Source organism: Cyclopterus lumpus, chromosome 12 (assembly GCF_009769545.1).
Source record: "Cyclopterus lumpus isolate fCycLum1 chromosome 12, fCycLum1.pri, whole genome shotgun sequence".
Lineage (NCBI taxonomy): Eukaryota > Metazoa > Chordata > Actinopteri > Perciformes > Cyclopteridae > Cyclopterus > Cyclopterus lumpus.
Genome location: NC_046977.1, coordinates 21,473,821 through 21,499,043, shown reverse-complemented (window position 1 = coordinate 21,499,043; position 25,223 = coordinate 21,473,821). Strand labels below are relative to the sequence as shown.

General features: G+C 42.3%; 1 protein-coding gene across 1 annotated transcript in view; it reads right to left on the bottom strand.

Moving 5' to 3' along the window:
- Positions 1-25,223, bottom strand: part of dqx1 (DEAQ box RNA-dependent ATPase 1) — a 70,539-nt gene that overhangs the window by 20,864 nt on the left and 24,452 nt on the right. The window contains exons 2-10 of the mRNA XM_034547156.1: positions 23,133-23,503; positions 12,120-12,313; positions 9,720-10,155; positions 8,780-9,085; positions 8,449-8,548; positions 6,548-6,703; positions 2,079-2,270; positions 1,766-1,891; positions 1,274-1,464 (exon numbers count right to left, since the gene is read on the bottom strand). Coding sequence (XP_034403047.1) covers positions 1,274-1,464; positions 1,766-1,891; positions 2,079-2,270; positions 6,548-6,703; positions 8,449-8,548; positions 8,780-9,085; positions 9,720-10,155; positions 12,120-12,313; positions 23,133-23,462 — 2,031 coding nt within the window. The 5' untranslated portion in view covers positions 23,463-23,503. The remainder of the gene's footprint in view (positions 1-1,273; positions 1,465-1,765; positions 1,892-2,078; positions 2,271-6,547; positions 6,704-8,448; positions 8,549-8,779; positions 9,086-9,719; positions 10,156-12,119; positions 12,314-23,132; positions 23,504-25,223) is intronic.

The following is a 25,223-nucleotide window of genomic DNA, read 5'->3' as shown; positions in this document are numbered from 1 at the left end:
TCCACAGATAGAGAGACAAGAGTCCACAATCAAAGAGACAAGAGTTCACAGACAGAGAGACAAGAGTCCACAATCAGAGAGATAAGAGTCCACAGACAGAGAGACAAGAGTCCACAGACAGAGAGACAAGAGTCCACAATCAGAGAGATAAGAGTCCACAGACAGAGAGACAAGAGTCCACAGACAGAGAGACAAGAGTTCACAGACAGAGAAACAAGAGTTCACAATCAAAGAGACAAGAGTCCACAGACAGAGAGACAAGAGTCCACAGACAGAGAGACAAGAGTTCACAGACAGAGAGACAAGAGTCCACAATCAGAGAGATAAGAGTCCACAGACAGAGAGACAAGAGTCCACAGACAGAGAGACAAGAGTCCACAGATAGAGAGACAAGAGTCCACAATCAAAGAGACAAGAGTTCACAGACAGAGAGACAAGAGTCCACAATCAGAGAGATAAGAGTCCACAGACAGAGAGACAAGAGTCCACAGACAGAGAGACAAGAGTCCACAATCAGAGAGATAAGAGTCCACAGACAGAGAGACAAGAGTCCACAGACAGAGAGACAAGAGTCCACAATCAGACAGACAAGAGTCCACAGTCAGAGAGACAAGAGTCCACAATCAGACAGACAAGAGTCCACAGACAGAGACAATAGTCCACAATCAGACAGACAAGAGTCCACAGACAGAGAGACAATAGTCTACAGACAGAGAGACAAGAGTCCACAATCAGACAGACAAGAGTCCACAGACAGAGAGACAAGAGTCCACAGACAGAGAGACAAGAGTTCACAGACAGAGAGACAAGAGTCCACAGACAGAGAGACAAGAGTCCACAGACAGAGAGACAAGAGTCCACAGACAGAGAGACAAGAGTTCACAGACAGAGAGACAAGAGTCCACAGACAGAGAGACAAGAGTTCACAGACAGAGAAACAAGAGTTCACAGACAGAGAGACAAGAGTCCACAGATAGAGAGACAAGAGTCCACAGACAGAGAGACAAGAGTTCACAGACAGAGAGACAAGAGTCCACAGACAGAGAGACAAGAGTCCACAGTCAGAGAAACAAGTAAGTCAGTACTTAGTATAAATTGTAAAGTCAGCATTCTAATGTGAGCTCACAATGTTAACATGTTGACATTAAACAGGTAGAATGTTCATATTAGCCCGCTCACGTTTGCTAGCTCGCAGTAAACCCAAAGAACAGCTGAGGACTGTCATTAGTTCGGCAGGTGTCTATAACTCAGTTTTAGAAAACAGGGTGTTTACTTTGAGGAAGAAGCCTGAGATGAGAGCGCGCTTGATGTTGGTGCAGTTGTCTTGGCATCCGAAAGCAGGAGGAGAAACAGGAAGCTCTATTCGCTGCATCACCTCCAGCAGCTCCGCCCTGATCACCACAGCCAATCGCAACGCGGCGTGACTGAGGAAGTTTGTCGTGCACCACGCCTCATCCTGATTATCTGCAATCACCAAACAGAGACCATTCAATGTCAATTTTTACTAATAATACTAATTCATGGCTGTATATGTTATAAAGCCTCTACAGCCACAATAATCCTGAATCCCAAACTCTGTATTCCCTGTGATGCTTAAACACGTGACACAGAACTGTTAAGTTAGTGATCCGATATGATGTGTCCAATGATGAGACAAGTGTCTGAAACCAACCCATCTAAATTCACTTTGTTGATAGGTTCCATGATCAGTGGGACCCCAGTGACTAACACAGTATTAATATAATGAAGGCTGAAGGGTACATACGCTCTATGAAGGTGTTGTAAATATTAATGAGAGTCATGTGGTCTCCCTCTGCGTGCATCAGGGGTCGCCAGCATGTGACAGCAGCCTCCTGTCTGTTGGCTTCTGCTGTCACAAAGCAGGAAGGAGCTGACAGAAGACAACGATCACATCAAGAGTACACAAGTCAATATGGAAGTACTTTATGCATGTGTGTTTGCATTCAATCAACGTTGATTCATAAATATGCATTATTATTATTATTATTATGGAATGTGAGTCGACTGTCATTTTTATGGTTTTCCAAACAGGAAAATGATTCCCTGTGTTCTTTTACCTGTCAGCATGGCGGCTATAGTGAGCAGCTCATCAACACAGTCGTACTCGCAGGCAGCGATCAGGGCTTTAGCCAGAGGTGGCTCCAGTGGCAGCTCGGACATTATGATGCCCACCTCTGACAGGTTCCCATCATCATCCAGGGCTGCCAGGTAGTCCAGGTCCTCCAGAGCCTGCATTAGAGCCTCGGGGGCTGGGAATGAGGGAGACATGGAAGGTAAACATGGAGACATCAACTGTTCTGCACTGAACTGCAAACTGTCCGTGATGAAGGTCTGAAGAAGCAACAAAGACGACCAACAGTAGAGACACTCTGCTTAGCTACAGTTGGGGACTATTTTCAGCAGCGGATGAATCCACATGTGTTGCTCTAGCAGGACGTGTGTGTGTGTGTGTGTGTGTGTGTGTCTGTGTGTTGATGGGGATGAAGGAACATGTCACCAGAGCAACAGTGAGGCTCACTGATGTGTTTTAATGGAGCTCTATGGTCAGAGGAAGAGGAGACATCCACACACTGGACTTGATACACTCTGTTGGTTTGGGTCTACACATGAGATTTATTGACCATAAGGAAATATAGATTATCACCAGACTTATCGATACTTACTCATACGTACTACTTGAGTGAATATGTTTGGAAACTTGTTCCTAAAGCGTTTTATTCACATCCTTTTCAAAAATGTCACCACATTTGACCCCAAAGTCTTGATCGCTGAGTCAAAACATCACAGTCCTCAGTCCAGAACCAGTGTGTAAGCCTCACTTTGGTCCATAGGCAGAACGAGCTCAGACAGTCAGACCTGATCGAAGTCGGCCTGAGGGTGATCAGAGCTGATCCAAAACCTGGTTGACCCATCAGACCCATGACCAGAGCTGATTGTTAGGCCATGTCCACTGCTGAGCCAGAACCTTTTGAGAAACTAACTCTGTTTCACCCAAAGGAACCAGGAACTACATTAAGACCCTGTAGAACAGTTTCTGGTGTAAAACCAGTCCACGCTGGTGTGGTAGTGCTTTCTGATAGGTCAGGAATGGGGAGGTGACAGGCTGAGCACCGCTGATTGGTCAACCATGAAACATGCTGCTGCTTCATCCTGAGTACCGCTTCATTTACTAAACTACATTTATTAGAGTATGTATTAATGTTAACAATAAAGTTATGTTGTGTGCTTCCCAACTAGTTTCAAATAGAGAGATAAAGAGTCTATTTGGCCTCTTTGGTCACTTGTGAAGACTCACGTAAACACAATCATATCAATCATTCAAACATGAATAAAACTAGTCAACTTCACACCCCCCACTTCTGGTCCCCTTGCTTGGACCCGTCTTTGAACACAGATCATTTTGATCTCGACTACACATCTGTGTCCTGATGCATGTTACACAGTTGTGAAGCTATCAGGGACAACATCTGCCTACAGATGGATGGTAAGGCAGACAGACCATCATAGTGGACACTATACTAGGGGTGAGTACATTACATTACATTACATGTCATTTAGCTGACGCTTTTATCCAAAGCGACTTACAATAAGTGCATTAAACCATGAGTCAAAACTCAGAACAACAAGTACAATTTCTTCACTAAGGTTAAACAACAAAGTGCTATCAGTAAGAGACATTTAAGTGCTACTACGGCTCTACCCTCCCTATTCAAGGTATAGTCGAAAAAGATGTGTTTTTAGTTTGCGACGGAAGATGTAGAGACTTTCTGCTGTCTTGATGTCAATGGGGAGCTCGTTCCACCAATGAGGAGCCAGCACAGCAAACAGTCGTGACTTTGTTGAGTGTTTAGCTCGAAGTGAAGGAGCTACAAGCCGATTGGCAGAAGCCGAGTGAAGTGAACGAGGTGGGGTGTGAGGTTAGACCATGTCCTGGGTGTGAAGTTAGACCATGTCCTGGGTGTGAGGTTAGACCATGTCCTGGGTGTGAAGTTAGACCATGTCCTGGATGTGAGGTTAGACCATGTCCTGGGTGTGAGGTTAGACCATGTCCTGGGTGTGAGGTTAGACCATGTCCTGGGTGTGAGGTTAGACCATGTCCTGGGTGTGAGGTTAGACCATGTCCTGGGTGTGAGGTTAGACCATGTCCTGGGTGTGAAGTTAGACCATGTCCTGGATGTAGACCGGACCCGATCTGTTCGCAGCACGATACATAAGTACCAATGTTTTGAAGTGGATGCTGCAGCCACTGGTAACCAGTGAAGGTCGCGGAGGAGCGGAGGATTGTGGGTAAATTTAGGAGGTTAAAGACCAGTCGAGCAGCTGCATTGTGGATGAGCTGTAGAGGTCGAATGGCATTAGCAGGTAGACCTGAAGGAGGAGTTACAGTAGTCCAGACGTGAGATGCCCAGAGCCTGGACCAGAACCTGTGCCGCCTTCTGAGTGAGAAGAGGTCGTATTCTCTTGATGTTGTACAGCATGTACCTACAGGAGCGTGTTATTGCGGTAATGTTGGCAGTCAGGGAGAGTTGACTGACAGGTGTCACACCGAGGTTCCTGGCAGTCGGAGTCGGAGCCAGCACTGAGTTGTTGAAGTTAATAGTTAGGTCGTGGGTGGGAGAACCTTTTCCTGGAAGGAGGAGAAGTTCAGTCTTGTCCGGGTTAATTTTCAGGTGTTGAGCGGACATCCACTGAGAGATGTCAGTCAGACATCCACTGAGAGATGTCAGTCAGACATCCACTGAGAGATGTCAGACAGACATCCACTGAGAGATGTCAGTCAGACATCCACTGAGAGATGTCAGTCAGACAGGCAGAGATTCGTGCTGCTACCTGTGTTTCGGATTGGGGAAACGAGAGGATCAGTTGGGTGTCGTCAGCATAGCTGTGGTAGGTGAAGCCATGCGAGAGAATGACAGAGAGAGAGAGTTGGTGTACAGAGAGCCTTGAATCCAGACTGGTGGGGGTCTAGAAGGTTGTTACTGTGGAGAAAGGAGGAGACTTGGTTAAAGATAGCTCGCTCTAGAGTTTTGGAAAGGAAGGGGAGGAGAGAGACAGGTCTGTAGTTGTTGACTTCAGATGGGTCGAGAGTGGGTTTCTTCAGGAGAGGGTTGACTCCGCCTCCTTCAGAGAGTTAGGGAAACAGCCGGTTGAGAGGGAGGTGTTAATAAGATGGGTGAGAAAGGGAAGAAGGTCCGGAGCAATGGACTGGAGAAGGTGAGAAGGGATGGGGTCAAGGGGGCAGGTGGTTGGGCGGGCAGAGGTTACCAAGGTAAGAACTTGATTAGGAGACAGGGGGATAAAAGAGGAAAACAAGGGGGAAGAAGGTGAAGTTACTGGAGGTGTAGTTAGGGAAGATGGATTAGTAAATGAGTACAGTACAGTAGCGTAGTATTTTCTCTCTGTCATGTATAACATAAGTAGATGATCTTCTGGACAATCTCAATTCTAAAATACTAAAGGTTATTGGTGAAGTTTGAGTTAAAGCTATGGACCATGGAGGATCACCCTACAGGCCAAACTTTAAAAAGAACGGCTCCGTCCTCGACTGCTGCATTTGATGGTTGACACTGGTTCGGTCTCTCCAACAAGGCCCTGAATTAGAGTCCTATCTTTGAGACATGGAGCATCAGAGCGGAGGTCCGTTATTTAATCTAGCTTAATAGAACACCTGGGAGAAGATATTAAACCAATTAGTAGCTGGATGTTCCAACATGTGCTCCAGTTAAATGAGGAAAAAACAGAAGAGATTGTTTTTGGGGTTGAAAAAAAAGAATAAAGATTAACTTAAACACCTTGGATTCAAACCTACATTTCAGGAGTCATAATAAATCAATAACTAAATTAGCCTTCTACCACCTTAGAATATCATAAGGATCAGAGACTATGTCAAGATATGATCAATGCTTTGATAAAGCATATTTTATTGTCATATTACATATAGTTACATACATATATGAAGTTCTTCTCTGCATTTGACCCCTCCTTAGTTATTAAGGAGCAACTGGGGGTTCAGTGCCTTGCTCAAGGACACTTCAACATGAACTATGGGGAGAGCGGGGATGGAACCGGGAACCCTGTGGTCTCGGGACGACCACTCTGCCCATGAGCTGTGCTCCAGGACATCATCAGGCAGCTGTAGCTGATCCCTGCTTCTGCCAGAATTGTATTTCTTGTCCATAAATCACTCCACCATGTAGGTACTAGATACTTATCAGATGTCCAGTACAAACCCTGTTCCTTGAGTTAAAACTAAACTCTATGCTGCTAATATACAAGCTAAAGAACCACCTGTTCAACATTGCTTTTCATTCATTTTCTTTTAAATCTCCTTGGTTCATTGTTTTTATTCAGTGCTTATTATGTAATCTGTTAAGTGCTATGAAATGTGCCATATAAATAACTGTGCGCTGGTAGAGTAGTCCTCCTGGAACACATTCAGCCGTGATGACTGACACACAGACTCACAAGGTGAAAACAAGAACAGTCAGCTGGTCTTAAACCTTATTCAAAGTAGTTCATAAAGTACCTGGTCTGTCGAGGAACTTGCACTGTCCCATGTCGGCAATATCAAGCCTCTTCAGCAACAGCACCAAGTGGCTCAGGTTCTCCTCCTCCACCCCTGGACAATGAGCCTCCTCCATCCCATCATACAGAGACTGGGGGTAAAGACGGAGACACAGCCCTAAAGACCAACAAGGAGACCACGTGTGGTAAACAGTCATGAAACAGGAAATGACTGCATTTAAACAATTTGATGTGGTTTCAATTATGTCATTTATAGCTAAACAATGAACAATCTGATACAGTAGCTTGTAAAGCTGCCTCTAATAAACACTTATTGATACGTGTTGTTCTTTTGTGAAGCTGCCTCTAATAAACACTTATTAACTAGAGGAGACCAACCAACTTGCTAAAATTCAAGAATGTCTTAAAGACATAAAAACATGGATGACCTGCAACTTCCTGATGTTAAACTCAGACAAAACTGAAGTTATTTTACTGGCCCTGAACACCTCAGAGATCAATTATCTGGTGATGTGGTTTCTGTAGATGGCATTGCCCTGGCATCCAACACCACTGTAAAGAATCTCTAGTTATCTTTGACCGAGACTTGTCCTTTAACTCCCACGTTAAGCAAATCTCAAGGATTGCATTTTTCATCTACGTAACATTTCAAAAATCAGGCACATCTTGTCTCAAAAAGATGCAGAAAAGCTGGTTCACGCGTTTGTTACTTCCAGACTAGATTACTGCAACTCCTTATTATCAGGCTGCTCTAATAAGTCTCTTAAGTCCCTCCAGTTGATCCAGAATGCTGCAGCTCGTGTACTCACAAAAACTAACAAAAGAGATCACATGACTCCTGTATTAGCTGCTCTGCACTGGCTCCCTGTAAAATCAAGAATCACATTTAAAATTCTTCTCCTCACCTACACAGCCTTGATTGGTGATGCACCATCATATCTTAAGGAGCTTGTAGTACCATATTGCCCCACTAGAGAGCTGCTCACTAAATGCGGGGCTACTTGTGGTTCCTAGAGTCCTAAAAAGTAGGATGGGAGCCAGAGCCTTCAGTTATCAAGCTCCTCTTTTATGGAACCAGCTTCCACTTTCAGTCCGGGAGGCAGACACAGTCACCTCATTCAAGAATAGACTTAAGACTTTCCTGTTTGATAGTGCTTATAGTTAGGGCTGAATCAGGTTTGCCCTGGTCCAGCCCCTTGATATGCTGCTATAGGCTTATAGGCTGCTGGGGGATGTTTTAGGATACACTGAGCACCTATCTCCTCTTCTCTCTCTCCTTATGGATGAATTTACATCTCTCCATTGCACCTTATTAACTCTGCTTCCTCCCCGGAGTCGTTGTGACTTCACGTCTCATAGGGTCCATTGGACCTGGAGGTGTCTGATGCTGGTGAACCGGCCTCCCATTGGCCCTGCTGATGCCCCGCCCCCCTCCTCTCTACCTCCTTCTGTTTCATGGATTGGAGTTCCATTCATACATTGTCATATTCATGTAATGTGTTTATGTAACTCTGTAACTCTGTTCATCTGGTCACATGACATCTATTCATCTGTCCATCCGGGGAGAGGGATCCTCCTCTGTTGCTCTCCTGAAGGTTTCTTCCCTTTTTTCCCTGTCAAAGGTTATTTTTGGGGAGTTTTTCCTGATCCGATGTGAGGTCAAAGGTCAGGGATGTCGTATGTGTACAGATTGTAAAGCCCTCTGAGGCAAATTTGTAATTTGTGATATTGGGCTATACAAAATAAACTGAATTGAATTGAATTATTGATACGGGTTGTTCTTTGGTGAAGCTGCTTATAGAGAAAAGAAGTGCAGGCATGCGTCGCTGTCGGCCACAGTGAAGTCTTAGGGTTTAGAAAGTCCGCTGGTAATAAGAACAGCAGCAATGACCTTTGACCTACCTGGGAGGTGGCTGTTCACCCTTTGAGTCCTCATGTCGGCCTGGTGTTTGCTGATCGTCCTCACGACCTGCGAGTTAGCTCGTATTTGTGTATTGTAAACCTGTGGCAGAAGTCTTTACATGATAGTCTGAACGTGCTGATTTTGTTTTCACGTTCAGCAAATAACTCTTAAGTTCACATGAATTATTCTTTACATTCATTTGTTAGCATTAGAACAAGCTTATATGAAAACACAGAGACAATACATACAATATAAGCATAAACAGTGGGCTTTTTTTGGTTTCAACAATATGTAATATAATCATAATATTTAGTCAGAAAACAAACTCACAGTTTTGAGTTGAAGGCCTGTGTCTATGACATAGCGAATGGCTGGCAGGGAGAAGGAAGCCTCTGCCAGGGTATCGGAGAGAATGACCTTCCTTTTCACCCCCTGACCTCTGGCTCCCAGCACTGCGCCATCCAGGCCCTCAGAGCCGGCACTCTCCCTCAGTGGAGAAACTTCCGAGTTGGATTCGTAGACCCGCTGGGCCAGCCCACCCAGTCCAGCATGGAGGGGGAGGATCCTGAGAGGACCTAGCTGAGGACTCAGAGCTACACACTCCTTCTCCAGCAGAGCCACACACTCCTCTGTTTCCTACACAGAGCAGGGACAGAGAATGAATCCTCAGTGTGAGTGTGCAGGTGTGTGTGTGTGTGTGTGTGCATGTGTGTGTGTGTGTGTGTGTGCGTGCGTGCATGCGTGAGTGTGCAAGTGTGTCTGTGTGTGTGTGTGTCTGTGTGTGAGTGATAGCTAGGTCTGGCTATACATTTCTGTAGTGAGCTTGGCAGACTGGGGGCGAGGCATAGTCGATCAAGTGTGTGTGTGTGAGTGTGTGTGAGTGTGTGTGAGTGGCCTCTCGTCTCACTCCTCAAGGTGGTGAAACTCTACAGAGCTTTTCCTGTTGTTCAAGGAACAAAAAGACTTCACGGGTAACTTGATCGGTTTCTTCCAATAAACAGATTAGAAAACTACTCAAAGGAATGTGGAGCAAAAACTGGAGAACTGGCCCTTAGGTCATATTAATAGTTCACGTTGTTGAACTTTGACAACATATTTTCTCCCCCTGAAAATCATTGTTGCGTTTACAAGCTGTTAATATTATATTCCTGAACACTAAATGTTTCAATGTATTTGCATTTGTAAGTGGTGGCTCTGTAAAGGACGTCACACACGGGTTCAGGACTGAAGTGAGCCTAATGAGGACTACAGAGGACTCGTAGACCTGTACCTGAGCACTGGACACAAACACCATGACATCTCCCTCCTCTCCCCTGCGGTGCAGATCCAGCACCATGTGACAGGCAGCGGCCGCCGGCTCCTTCCCAGAGGACAGCTCCCTGTACAGCGTCTCCACCCTGTTCAACTCAAGCTCCATCGCGCCCCCCTCCTGGTCTCTGGTGGGGGGGTCTGTGATCACGCTGTCCAGGGAGAGGTGAGCGACCGACGGGCCCAGGAAGGCAGAGAGGCGAGGCGCCAGCGTTGGGTGAGTGAGGAGAACCACCCGGAAGTTGTCTGGCCTCTGCCGGCAGACGTCACACAGCAGGCCCAGCAGCACGTCGGTGGGCACGGTGCGCTCCTGGAGCTCGTCCAACACCACCACGCCGTACTGGTGCAGCAGAGGGTCGGACATCATCTCCTCTAGCAGGAGCGTGTCACTCACAAACCTGGGGAAAGAAGAGGATGCAGTATTCTTTAATAAGAGGACCAAAGCTCACAGAACTAAGAGACGACGTGACGCTAACTGGATGGACATGTATTTACATAATCACTGAGTGCAGTGAATGTTGAACTGACACCTTGGACAGTGAGCTGAAGGGTGAGAACAAAGAGTCAAGGTGTGGCAAAATGTCAGAGCCAACTGGTGTCACCCATGAAGCCAGGAGAAGACTACCACACATGACACAGACCAGCACTGTGCAATGCATGACTCCTTTCATGGATCCCCTACAGTTTGATATTGATATTGTTTGTGTTGCCCCTCAACCTGTTTAAGCCCCATAACACCTCCTTCCAGGGAGTTGAAGGCAGTCAACTCTCTCAGTCTACAAAGTACCATGGTGCGTTCTTTTTGGTTCAGGCTTTGAACTTTCAGACTGACTTTTTGACTTTTGTCTTTCAGTCTGACGACAGATAAGTCTCGTAGGTCAAAGGTCTTTGGTGTTCTAGGGTGGCCAGCGACTATCTGGGCCAAGACTTCCTCTTCCGTGCTCGTCGTCACTGTTGGGTTAGAAGAACATCTCGCCCAATGCCTTCTGGCTCTCCACACGGACTGTTTACCTGCCCCACCGTGATTGGTCAATACTACTCGGACTACAGCTCTGTTCATAAAGATACACTTCTTTGCCGAGGCTCGAGTCAATTAGCTTAGCTTAGCATTACGACCGGAAGTAGGGGTAAACTACTTGCTTGTCTCACTTTAAGGCTCAGAAATACACCATCCAACACTCATCTTTTACAGGGAACAACGTACTGCAACTGATTTCCTGAAGTCTAAAGCATGTTAATTAGTGAGCCAGGCTTCCAGCTTGGACTCAGCCTAGTCCAACAATGATTGCACTGAATAGTATATCAACTTTTGTGTTTCATTTTTGGCCTATATTTGCTCATCTTTAAAACATTTTCAAGTTTATGTCATTTGTAAAGAATTTTTTGAATTATTGAGTTTGACACGTTGCTGTGGTCTATAAAGAGAAATGTGCATTGTTTCACTATCATGGAGATATTTTTTATGTTACTGGCCAAACAACTATAAAATGCACAAAAAGAATGGTACACTGCTTCGATCTCCGCCTCTGAGGGTGCAGTTATATCAAACTATCACTATATCCTGAACATGAGACAGATAACCAGCTTCCTCTGCTCCTCTTAGTGGCATTTGCAAGATTCCACCACAACCAGAAGGAAAACCAAGCAGCCCACAATTGGCCATAGAGAGAAAATAAATATACATTTTGCCCACAATATATAATTTGTAAGTTTCCTCATAGAAAAACTCTCTCCAGGATTCCCAAACTGTTGATAGCCAAAGTGCATCATCTCAGGTGTGTGAACCATCACTGCAGCCACGTGGAGTGTGCCACACACACCGTTGGTAGTGCATCATAAGGAAGGTCATATTTAGGCACGACTTATCACATTCACTACCTTCACCCCCTTTAATCACAGAGCTCTCCCACACACCTACCTGGAGGCTACAATAACACTGGAGCCAGCCTGTGTGCACACAGGGGAAGGATGGAGGGTTATAAGCGGAGCACGATTGATGTGCAATCAATCAATCAAACTGTCAAACTAGGCAGCAATGATCAAATATGAATCAAGTTCCTGTTCCATTTTAAGAAACAGATTTTAGCTACTATAAAATGTGTTTGCTGTAAAATGACACAACAAACTTTCATTTAAAAATAAACAGTAACGAAATATGTTTATAACAACATAATATTGAGTCATATTTGATCAGCACTGCTTGGCTTCAGTTTGATCGGAGTGATTGACAGCTGCTCAGTTCTGATTGGACGTGGTGGAATCGTGCAGATAGCTCTGTTCCCTCGACTGTGAGACTTGTTGGTAGTCATGACCCAACATGATAGGATGTTATTATCACTGTACGCTCTCCATACATCCTAACCTGAGCAGGGTGTCGGGTGTACAGCTGTCATCATGAGACACCCTGTAGCCCACCTCCAGACCCAGACTGAGGTCCATCTCATCGGCCACGCGAAGGGCCAGACTCACCGCTGTCACCGAAGAGGGCTGGGAACAACACACCAGGCCCTGAGAGAACTCATAGGACAAAGCATACTCCACACACCACTGTGGCACCTGCAGGGAGAAGAGAAGAAAGACAGGTCAACAAGACCGAATACTGTGATTACACACGTGTACCCACTTTAACAAGGACTTGAACATGAAAGTGGAAGTCTCTGTAGAGTGGATGGAGCATCCATCTTAACTGCCTACAAGTTGTCCTCATGACATTAATGTCTCCGCCAACAACTCGATAAACTAATATCCTCTTTATAAAACATTTTAGCATACAGTTCCCCATACAGAGCAGCATTAGCATTCATTTGTGTGCACCTGAAGCATGTAGAGACAATATGCACTCTCTGGCTCTGCCTTGGTCTCCAGTAAAATATCTAGAAAAAAGCTTGAAAACATGTAAAGTTGCTGTCCAGAATAAGAGAAGAATTGCTCAAATGATTTAAAATGCTGTGTCATACGGTGAGATCCTACAAATACAATCCTGCAGCTAGAATACCTAGAGACAGACAACAACGTATGGCAGTCAAAGATGTTTGCTATGTTCTTCTTCCTCAAAAGTAATGCATGATCTGAAACTCATGTTCAAGAAGAGTCAAACAAGTTGTGATCCACAATCATCCGCCCATTGCTGCAGGCTTTGATCCACGTGGCTCACAGCCCTGGAGGAGCACATCAACACAGACCTGGAGTAGGCTAATCAAAGCCTGGATTAGATCTAATGATGAGGACATTGAAAGAGACCACACAACCAACCAGGATGATGAAGACCAATCATGCCAAGCATCCAGACATATAATCTCTATGGCTTTATTGTTCTATCATATTTATGAGAGGACAGGTAGCAGGCAACAGTAAGAGGGCAAAGGTCAAAGTGGCCGTGCCCTAAAAACCAGAGTAAAGTCCCAGTGTCACCACATTGAGGAGCATGGACGGTGGAACTCTGCTGTCACCCATTGGCCTGAGGGGGGCGGAGCCTGGAGCTGGTGTCATGACAACCAGCTTGGTCTTTCATAAAACACGTGGAGATAAAAGCAAATACATAGATGGAAATATCCTATTATATCCTACTACTCCTATACTATATTAAGATTACTTTATATTGGTGCTGCTGGGCAAAGATTAAAAAAATGAATCGATTAATCGCATTATGCGCAAAATTCAAGAATCAATTAAAAAACTCGGAGCGTCTTGAGGCTCATGCGCCGTCTTTCGTTGTGTTTCTCGTGCTGCGTTCACAACAAACGTGTTGAGAATATTCACAACACGTTTGGTGTGAACGCAGCACGAGGACGCTCCTCTACAGGACCGCTGCTCTCCACTTGGAGAGGCATGTGTCCATTGTTCATGTGTTCATAGTTCATGTGTTCACTGTTCATGTGTTCATAGTTCATGTGTCCATTGTTCATGTGTTCATAGTTCATGTGTTCACTGTTCATGTGTCCATTGTTCATGTGTTCATAGTTCATGTGTTCACTGTTCATGTGTCCATTGTTCATGTGTTCATAGTTCATGTGTTCACTGTTCATGTGTCCATTGTTCATGTGTTCATAGTTCATGTGTTCACTGTTCATGTGTCCATTGTTCATGTGTTCATAGTTCATGTGTTCACTGTTCATGTGTCCATTGTTCATGTGTTCATAGTTCATGTGTTCATAGTTCATGTGTTCACTGTTCATGTGTCCATTGTTCATGTGTTCATAGTTCATGTGTTCACTGTTCATGTGTCCATTGTTCATGTGTTCATAGTTCATGTGTTCACTGTTCATGTGTCCATTGTTCATGTGTTCATAGTTCATGTGTTCACTGTTCATGTGTCCATTGTTCATGTGTTCATAGTGCATGTGTCCACTGTTCATGTGTTCATAGTGCATGTGTTCACTGTTCATGTGTTCATAGTTCATGTGTTCACTGTTCCTGTGTCCATTGTTCATGTGTTCATAGTTCATGTGTTCACTGTTCATGTGTCCATTGTTCATGTGTTCATAGTTCATGTGTTCATAGTTCATGTGTTCATTGTTCATGTGTCCATTGTTCATGTGTTCACTGTTCATGTGTCCATTGTTCATGTGTTCATAGTTCATGTGTTCACTGTTCATGTGTTCATAGTTCATGTGTTCACTGTTCATGTGTCCATTGTTCATGTGTTCATAGTTCATGTGTCCATTGTTCATGTGTTCACTGTTCATGTGTTCATAGTTCATGTGTTCATAGTTCATGTGTTCATGTGTTCACTGTTCATGTGTCCATTGTTCATGTGTTCATAGTTCATGTGTCCATTGTTCATGTGTTCACTGTTCATGTGTTCATAGTTCATGTGTTCATAGTTCATGTGTTCACTGTTCATGTGTTCATAGTTCATGTTTTCACTGTTCATGTGTTCACTGTTCATGTGTCCATTGTTCATGTGTTCATAGTTCATGTGTTCACTGTTCATGTGTCCATTGTTCATGTGTTCATAGTTCATGTGTCCATTGTTCATGTGTTCACTGTTCATGTGTTCATAGTTCATGTGTTCATTGTTCATGTGTTCACTGTTCATGTGTCCATTGTTCATGTGTTCATAGTTCATGTGTTCACTGTTCATGTGTTCATAGTTCATGTGTTCAATGTTCATGTGTTCATAGTTCATGTGTTCACTGTTCATGTGTCCATTGTTCATGTGTTCATAGTTCATGTGTTCATGTGTCCATTGTTCATGTGTTCATAGTTCATGTGTCCATTGTTCATGTGTTCACTGTTCATGTGTTCATAGTTCATGTGTTCATTGTTCATGTGTTCACTGTTCATGTGTCCATTGTTCATGTGTTCATAGTTCATGTGTTCACTGTTCATGTGTTCACTGTTCATGTGTTCACTGTTCATGTGTTCGTGTGTTCACTGTTCGTGTGTTCATGTGTTCACTGTTCATGTGTTCACTGTTCATGTGTTCATGTGTTCACTGTTCATGTGTTCATGTGTTCACTGTTCGTGTGTTCACTGTTCATTGTTCATGAGTTCATGTGTTCATTGTTCATGTGTTCATGTGTTCATTGTGCATGTGTTCATTGTTCATGTGTCCATTGTTCATGTATTCATGTGTTCATTGTTCATGTGTTCGTTGTTCATGTGTTCATAGTTCATGTGTTCACTGTTCATGTGTTCACTGTTCATGTGTCCATTGTTCATGTGTTTATTGTTCATGTGTCCATTGTTCATGTGTTCATGTGTCCATTGTTCATGTGTTCATGTGTCCATTGTTCATGTGTTCACTGTTCATGTGTTCACTGTTCATTGTTCATTGTTCATGTGTTCATTGTTCATGTGTTCATGTGTCCATTGTTCATGTGTTCACTGTTCATGTGTTCACTGTTCATTGTTCATTGTTCATGTGTTCATGTGTTCATTGTTCATGTGTTCATGTGTCCATTGTTCATGTGTTCATTGTTCATGTGTTCATGTGTCCATTGTTCATGTGTTCACTGTTCATGTGTTCACTGTTCATTGTTCACTGTTCATTGTTCATGTGTTCATGTGTTCACTGTTCATGTGTTCATGTGTCCATTGTTCATGTGTTCACTGTTCATTGTTCATGAGTTCATGTGTTCATTGTTCATGTGTTCATGTGTTCATTGTGCATGTGTTCATTGTTCATGTGTCCATTGTTCATGTGTTCATGTGTTCATTGTTCGTTGTTCATGTGTTCATTGTTCATGTGTTCATTGTTCATGTGTTCATGTGTTCACTGTTCATGTGTCCATTGTTCATGTGTTCATGTGTTCACTGTTCATGTGTTCATTGTTCATGTGTCCATTGTTCATGTGTTCACTGTTCATGTGTTCATTGTTCATGTGTCCATTGTTCATGTGTTCACTGTTCATGTGTCCATTGTTCATGTGTTCATAGTTCATGTGTCCATTGTTCATGTGTTCACTGTTCATGTGTTCATAGTTCATGTGTTCATAGTTCATGTGTTCACTGTTCATGTGTTCATAGTTCATGTGTTCACTGTTCATGTGTTCACTGTTCATGTGTCCATTGTTCATGTGTTCATAGTTCATGTGTTCACTGTTCATGTGTCCATTGTTCATGTGTTCATAGTTCATGTGTCCATTGTTCATGTGTTCACTGTTCATGTGTTCATAGTTCATGTGTTCATTGTTCATGTGTTCACTGTTCATGTGTCCATTGTTCATGTGTTCATAGTTCATGTGTTCACTGTTCATGTGTTCATAGTTCATGTGTTCAATGTTCATGTGTTCATAGTTCATGTGTTCACTGTTCATGTGTCCATTGTTCATGTGTTCATAGTTCATGTGTTCATGTGTCCATTGTTCATGTGTTCATAGTTCATGTGTCCATTGTTCATGTGTTCACTGTTCATGTGTTCATAGTTCATGTGTTCATTGTTCATGTGTTCACTGTTCATGTGTCCATTGTTCATGTGTTCATAGTTCATGTGTTCACTGTTCATGTGTTCACTGTTCATGTGTTCACTGTTCATGTGTTCGTGTGTTCACTGTTCGTGTGTTCATGTGTTCACTGTTCATGTGTTCACTGTTCATGTGTTCATGTGTTCACTGTTCATGTGTTCATGTGTTCACTGTTCGTGTGTTCACTGTTCATTGTTCATGAGTTCATGTGTTCATTGTTCATGTGTTCATGTGTTCATTGTGCATGTGTTCATTGTTCATGTGTCCATTGTTCATGTATTCATGTGTTCATTGTTCATGTGTTCGTTGTTCATGTGTTCATAGTTCATGTGTTCACTGTTCATGTGTTCACTGTTCATGTGTCCATTGTTCATGTGTTTATTGTTCATGTGTCCATTGTTCATGTGTTCATGTGTCCATTGTTCATGTGTTCATGTGTCCATTGTTCATGTGTTCACTGTTCATGTGTTCACTGTTCATTGTTCATTGTTCATGTGTTCATTGTTCATGTGTTCATGTGTCCATTGTTCATGTGTTCACTGTTCATGTGTTCACTGTTCATTGTTCATTGTTCATGTGTTCATGTGTTCATTGTTCATGTGTTCATGTGTCCATTGTTCATGTGTTCATTGTTCATGTGTTCATGTGTCCATTGTTCATGTGTTCACTGTTCATGTGTTCACTGTTCATTGTTCACTGTTCATTGTTCATGTGTTCATGTGTTCACTGTTCATGTGTTCATGTGTCCATTGTTCATGTGTTCACTGTTCATTGTTCATGAGTTCATGTGTTCATTGTTCATGTGTTCATGTGTTCATTGTGCATGTGTTCATTGTTCATGTGTCCATTGTTCATGTGTTCATGTGTTCATTGTTCGTTGTTCATGTGTTCATTGTTCATGTGTTCATTGTTCATGTGTTCATGTGTTCACTGTTCATGTGTCCATTGTTCATGTGTTCATGTGTTCACTGTTCATGTGTTCATTGTTCATGTGTCCATTGTTCATGTGTTCACTGTTCATGTGTTCATTGTTCATGTGTCCATTGTTCATGTGTTCACTGTTCATGTGTTCATTGTTCATGTGTTCATTGTTCCTGTGTTCAGTTCATGTGTTCATGTGTTCATTGTTAATGTGTTCATTGTTCATGTGTCCATGTGTTCATTGTTCATGTGTTCACGCGGTACTTTATGCTCGTGGTACTTTATGCTCGTGGTACTTTATGCTCGTGGTACTTTATACTTTATGCTCGTGTACTTTATACTTTATGCTCGTGGTACTTTATGCTCGTGGTACTTTATACTTTATGCTCGTGGTAGTTTATACTTTATGCTCGCGGTACTTTATACTTTATGCTCGTGGTAGTTTATGCTCGTGGTAGTTTATACTTTATGCTCGTGGTACTTTATACTTTATGCTCGTGGTAGTTTATACTTTATGCTCGTGGTACTTTATGCTCGTGGTACTTTATACTCGTGGTACTTTATACTTTATGCTCGTGGTAGTTTATGCTCGTGGTAGTTTATACTTTATGCTCGTGGTACTTTATACTCCTGGTACTTTATACTTTATGCTCGTGGTACTTTATACTTTATGCTCGTGGTACTTTATGCTCGTGGTAGTTTATACTTTATGCTCGTGGTACTTTATGCTCGTGGTACTTCATACTTTATGCTCGTGGTACTTTATGCTTGTGATACTTTATACTTTATGCTCGTGGTACTTTATGCTCGTGGTACTTTATACTTTATGCTCGTGGTAGTTTATGCTCGTGGTAGTTTATACTTTATGCTCGTGGTACTTTATGCTCGTGGTACTTTATGCTCGTGGTACTTTATACTTTATGCTCGTGGTACTTTATGCTCGTGGTAGTTTATACTTTATGCTCGTGGTACTTTATGCTCGTGGTACTTCATACTTTATGCTCGTGGTACTTTATGCTTGTGATACTTTATACTTTATGCTCGTGGTACTTTATGCTCGTGGTACTTTATACTTTATGCTCGTGGTAGTTTATGCTCGTGGTAGTTTATACTTTATGCTCGCGGTACTTTATACTTTATGCTCGTGGTAGTTTATGCTCGTGGTAGTTTATACTTTATGCTCGTGGTACTTTATACTTTATGCTCGTGGTAGTTTATACTTTATGCTCGTGGTACTTTATGCTCGTGGTACTTTATACTCGTGGTACTTTATACTTTATGCTCGTGGTAGTTTATGCTCGTGGTAGTTTATACTTTATGCTCATGGTACTTTATACTTTATGCTCGTGGTAGTTTATACTTTATGCTCGTGGTAGTTTATACTTTATGCTCGTGGTACTTTATACTTCTGGTACTTTATACTTTATGCTCGTGGTACTTTATACTTTATGCTCGTGGTACTTTATGCTCGTGGTAGTTTATACTTTATGCTCGTGGTACTTTATGCTCGTGGTACTTCATACTTTATGCTCGTGGTACTTTATGCTTGTGATACTTTATACTTTATGCTCGTGGTACTTTATGCTCGTGGTACTTTATACTTTATGCTCGTGGTAGTTTATGCTCGTGGTAGTTTATACTTTATGCTCGTGGTACTTTATGCTCGTGGTACTTTATGCTCGTGGTACTTTATACTTTATGCTCGTGGTACTTTATGCTCGTGGTACTTTATACTTTATGCTCGTGGTACTTTATACTTTATGCTCGTGGTACTTTATGCTTGTGGTACTTTATACTTTATGCTCGTGGTACTTTATGCTCGTGGTAGTTTATACTTTATGCTCGTGGTACTTTATACTTTATGCTCGTGGTACTTTATACTTTATGCTCGTGGTACTTTATACTTTATGCTCGTGGTACTTTATGCTTGTGGTACTTTATACTTTATGCTCGTGGTACTTTATGCTCGTGGTACTTTATACTTTATGCTCGTGGTAGTTTATACTTTATGCTCGTGGTACTTTATACTTTATGCTCGTGGTACTTTATGCTTGTGGTACTTTATGCTTGTGGTACTTTATACTTTATGCTCGTGGTACTTTATGCTCGTGGTACTTTATACTTTATGCTCGTAGTAGTTTATACTTTATGCTCGTGGTACTTTATGCTCGTGGTACTTTATACTTTATGCTCGTGGTACTTTATGTTTGTGATACTTTATACTTTATGCTCGTGGTACTTTATGCTCGTGGTACTTTATACTTTATGCTCGTGGTAGTTTATGCTCGTGGTAGTTTATACTTTATGCTCGTGGTACTTTATGCTCGTGGTACTTTATGCTCGTGGTACTTTATACTTTATGCTCGTGGTACTTTATGCTCGTGGTAGTTTATACTTTATGCTCGTGGTACTTTATACTTTATGCTCGTGGTACTTTATGCTCGTGGTAGTTTATACTTTATGCTCGTGGTAGTTTATACTTTATGCTCGTGGTACTTTATACTTTATGCTCGTGGTACTTTATACTTTATGCTCGTGGTAGTTTATACTTTATGCTCGTGGTACTTTATACTTTATGCTCGTGGTACTTTATACTCGTGGTACTTTATGCTCGTGGTACTTTATACTTTATGCTCGTGGTACTTTATGCTCGTGGTACTTTATACTTTATGCTCGTGGTAGTTTATGCTCGTGGTAGTTTATACTTTATGCTCGCGGTACTTTATACTTTATGCTCGTGGTAGTTTATGCTCGTGGTAGTTTATACTTTATGCTCGTGGTACTTTATACTTTATGCTCGTGGTAGTTTATACTTTATGCTCGTGGTACTTTATGCTCGTGGTACTTTATACTCGTGGTACTTTATACTTTATGCTCGTGGTAGTTTATGCTCGTGGTAGTTTATACTTTATGCTCATGGTACTTTATACTTTATGCTCGTGGTAGTTTATACTTTATGCTCGTGGTAGTTTATACTTTATGCTCGTGGTACTTTATACTCCTGGTACTTTATACTTTATGCTCGTGGTACTTTATACTTTATGCTCGTGGTACTTTATGCTCGTGGTAGTTTATACTTTATGCTCGTGGTACTTTATGCTCGTGGTACTTCATACTTTATGCTCGTGGTACTTTATGCTTGTGATACTTTATACTTTATGCTCGTGGTACTTTATGCTCGTGGTACTTTATACTTTATGCTCGTGGTAGTTTATGCTCGTGGTAGTTTATACTTTATGCTCGTGGTACTTTATGCTCGTGGTACTTTATGCTCGTGGTACTTTATACTTTATGCTCGTGGTACTTTATGCTCGTGGTACTTTATACTTTATGCTCGTGGTACTTTATACTTTATGCTCGTGGTACTTTATGCTTGTGGTACTTTATACTTTATGCTCGTGGTACTTTATGCTCGTGGTAGTTTATACTTTATGCTCGTGGTAGTTTATACTTTATGCTCGTGGTACTTTATACTTTATGCTCGTGGTACATTATACTTTATGCTCGTGGTACTTTATGCTTGTGGTACTTTATACTTTATGCTCGTGGTACTTTATGCTCGTGGTACTTTATACTTTATGCTCGTGGTAGTTTATACTTTATGCTCGTGGTACTTTATACTTTATGCTCGTGGTAGTTTATACTTTATGCTCGTGGTACTTTATACTTTATGCTCGTGGTACTTTATGCTTGTGGTACTTTATACTTTATGCTCGTGGTACTTTATGCTCGTGGTACTTTATACTTTATGCTCGTAGTAGTTTATACTTTATGCTCGTGGTACTTTATGCTCGTGGTACTTTATACTTTATGCTCGTGGTACTTTATGCTTGTGATACTTTATACTTTATGCTCGTGGTACTTTATGCTCGTGGTACTTTATACTTTATGCTCGTGGTAGTTTATGCTCGTGGTAGTTTATACTTTATGCTCGTGGTACTTTATGCTCGTGGTACTTTATGCTCGTGGTACTTTATACTTTATGCTCGTGGTAGTTTATACTTTATGCTCGTGGTACTTTATACTTTATGCTCGTGGTACTTTATGCTCGTGGTACTTTATACTTTATGCTCGTGGTACTTTATACTTTATGCTCGTGGTACTTTATGCTCGTGGTACTTTATGCTCGTGGTACTTTATGCTCGTGGTACTTTATGCTCGTGGTACTTTATGCTCGTGGTACTTTATGCTCGTGGTACTTTATGCTCGTGGTACTTTATGCTCGTGGTACTTTATGCTCGTGGTACTTTATGCTCGTGGTACTTTATGCTCGTGGTACTTTATGCTCGTGGTACTTTATGCTCGTGGTACTTTATGCTCGTGGTACTTTATGCTCGTGGTACTTTATGCTCGTGGTACTTTATGCTCGTGGTACTTTATGCTCGTGGTACTTTATGCTCGTGGTACTTTATGCTCGTGGTACTTTATGCTCGTGGTACTTTATGCTCGTGGTACTTTATGCTCGTGGTACTTTATGCTCGTGGTACTTTATGCTCGTGGTACTTTATGCTCGTGGTACTTTATGCTCGTGGTACTTTATGCTCGTGGTACTTCATGCTCGTGGTACTTTATGCTCGTGGTACTTTATACTTTATGCTCGTGGTACTTTATGCTCGTGGTACTTTATGCTCGTGGTACTTTATGCTCGTGGTACTTTATGCTCGTGGTACTTTATGCTCGTGGTTCTTTATGCTCGTGGTACTTTATGCTCGTGGTACTTCATGCTCGTGGTACTTTATGCTCGTGGTACTTCATGCTTGTAGTCTTCCGCTGATAAGATAACTCCAATTTGAGTGGTTACAAATAACTTCAACTACGCCGTCTGGTAGAGATTTTAAATGAAAATGTCCATTTAAAAGTACATTTCTCCATGTTGTCTGTCAGTGTGCAGCAGTGTTAAGCCCCTCCCAATGCAAAAAATAATAATGCTGTTAACGCATGAAAGAATTATTGTCGGCGTTAATGGATTACACGTTAACAGCCCTACTTTATAGTTATAAACACATATTTATCCTAAAGGTTTGTTTAATGACATCAACTCATGACCAGTACAAAGACGTGGAGTCCCTCTCTGTGGGGGGTCCTGGCGGCCTCGCCCCCCCCTCCTCTCACAGCCCAGAGAGCGCCACACAACGCTCGTACGGACACGTGCAAACAGACAAACACACACAACTAAAAAACAACAACAAGAGAGTTCATGACAGGAAATGTAAACTTTCACTAAGTTCCATCAGGACCAATCAATAAATAGTCATCAGTTTTAGTGCATCGTCTGTATATCACATATATATATATATATATATGTTTCAATGAATTTGCTTGTGTTTGAAGCATTAGCACAGTGCTGTCTTCAGATTGAACTTCAAAGAGGTCACGTAGTCTTATTTCAGTGTAGAAAACTAGAGTCTTTGTCAAGTTCCTAGTCAAGTAAGAATGACTTCCTCAATCATAACAGTAATGAGGAAATATTGTAGTGGTATCAAAAAGTAGAACAATGGTGAATCTGAGAATAGAAAAGGTGTGACCTGAATGAATCTAGATGTTACCTGGGTGCTTTTTCCAGCTCCACTCGGTGCACTGAGCAGCAGCATGTTGTGGTTCTCCAGGAGCTCCAGCAGACTCTGTCTGAGCCTCCAGATGGGAAACCTCCGCCTCTCTTCCAGTAGGGCGTAGTAGCGTGAAGAAAAGGGCAAACCGTCATAAGGGTTCACTTCTAGGTCTCCGAGCCCATCCTCCTCCCGTCCTCCTCCATCACCATCATCGTCTAAATCCCCAGACAGGAGCGAAGACATGGACAGAGATTCCAGGGCATCCAAGGGCCGCACTGGGGACCCAGGGGACAGGGTGGCCGGGGGCTTTGCTGGTGCCGATGACATCGTCAGCAAGAGTGAGTGAGGGGCTGTTTCACAGAGATCACCTGCAAAGGGACACAAACACAAGACGCCAAGGAGGGAGTCAGGGAGGTGACAACCGGGGTGTCACTTATTTCTCCTTTCCGTTTAACAGGTCAGTGTGTGTGTGTGTGTGTGTGTGTGTGTGTGTGTGTGTGTGTGTGTGTGTGTGTGTGTGTGTGTGTGTGTGTGTGTGTGTGTGTGTGTGTGTGTGTGTGTAGGAGGAAGGCCTGCCAGCCCCTGTCTGCTGTGCTGGTTTATTCATGTGTGGGGGAGACACAAAAGCATTTCTATTAATCAAGCTATATGGCAAACAAAAATGCCAATGTCCTAGTTCTAACTTCTTATTGAGAGGTGTTGCAGTTGTTCTGGTTTTCTGTCTTATGTGACAGTAAATATGTTTGTTTTGGGACTATTTCAGTTTTATAGCGTTCACTATTTCCTGATATTTTATAGACTGAATAATCAACAGATGGATCCAAGAAGAATAATATTTAGTTGCAGCTTTGATTGATATAGTCTCACTGAATATCATTCTTCCAATTAACAAAGTCAGAGAGTAAAATGATGTGACTGACAGGTACTGTATGTGGTCGTGTCATGTGATCCATAATGTGAGCTACAGATAGCAGAATAAAGTATTAGTCCATTGATAGGATTACAAGAACAAATTAAATCAGTTAAATATGCATACATGTCAAAACATGAGCGTGGGTTCTGGAAATGTTTGACTAGCATTTTTCACTATTTTGGACATTTCATAAACAATGAACAAAGAATATTAGAACACAAAGAGCAGATTAACTGATCATTTAACTGATCACCACCTTTGTCTTGAGACTGAACATTAAAGCCCTTTGAATGCCTGAAGAAGTGTAGTCTGGTTACTGTTATTCAAAAGCCTGTATAATACAATGCAACAGAGCAGAATGATTTTACGACCTCGTCAAATAATAAAAGAGGAAAAGAGATGATAGAATGTAACAGGAGATAAGCAGAGGAGCAAATGGAGCTACTGGGCAAAGGTCAAAGCAAAACATTGGGAAGAAATGTTTTCACATTTCCATATTCACTGCAGCATGGCAGACAGAGATGCTGAAAACAGGCCTGGCTATGGATGCTGCACGCTTTATGAGTATTCTGGAGTTTCTGACCGATGAAGGTTTCCACCGAATGCCGGCTCAGAGTAACATTAGCTTCTACTTCACACTTACTAAATTATAGAAGTGGTTTTGTGAAGATTATCTTGCAGAACAAAGCGTGTATTAAACTTGTGTTCCTTGTGGATCCAACATCTCGTGCAAAAGTCCTATTGGCTACCAGTGTGAGGCTAACTTCTGGGTCGGCCTACACAAATACATCCTTCCTGCAGCACTGAGCCCCTGAGGTTGAAAACCAGGAAGCTGCTGTGAAGTATGCAGGTCAGTCTCACTGTGAATAGCAGAGCATTAGATTAATCACAAATAAGGTATGAAATAACAGGCTAACCTTGAATGGTGACACGTAGCTCAGTGAGATATTCTTACCATCAGACTCACAACGGTGAGCGTCGCTGTGCTGCTGGACATGTGTCAGTAAGTCAGGCTTAATATACACTGTATATGTACATAGTCATCTCAAATCAGCTGAAAAGTAAAGATTAAGAAGATATTTATAATGCATATCCAGAATGTATTGACCTTTGTGTGATGGAAATTAACCTTTCCAATCTCCCTTAGAGAAAACAAGTGTAATGTCCAAACACTT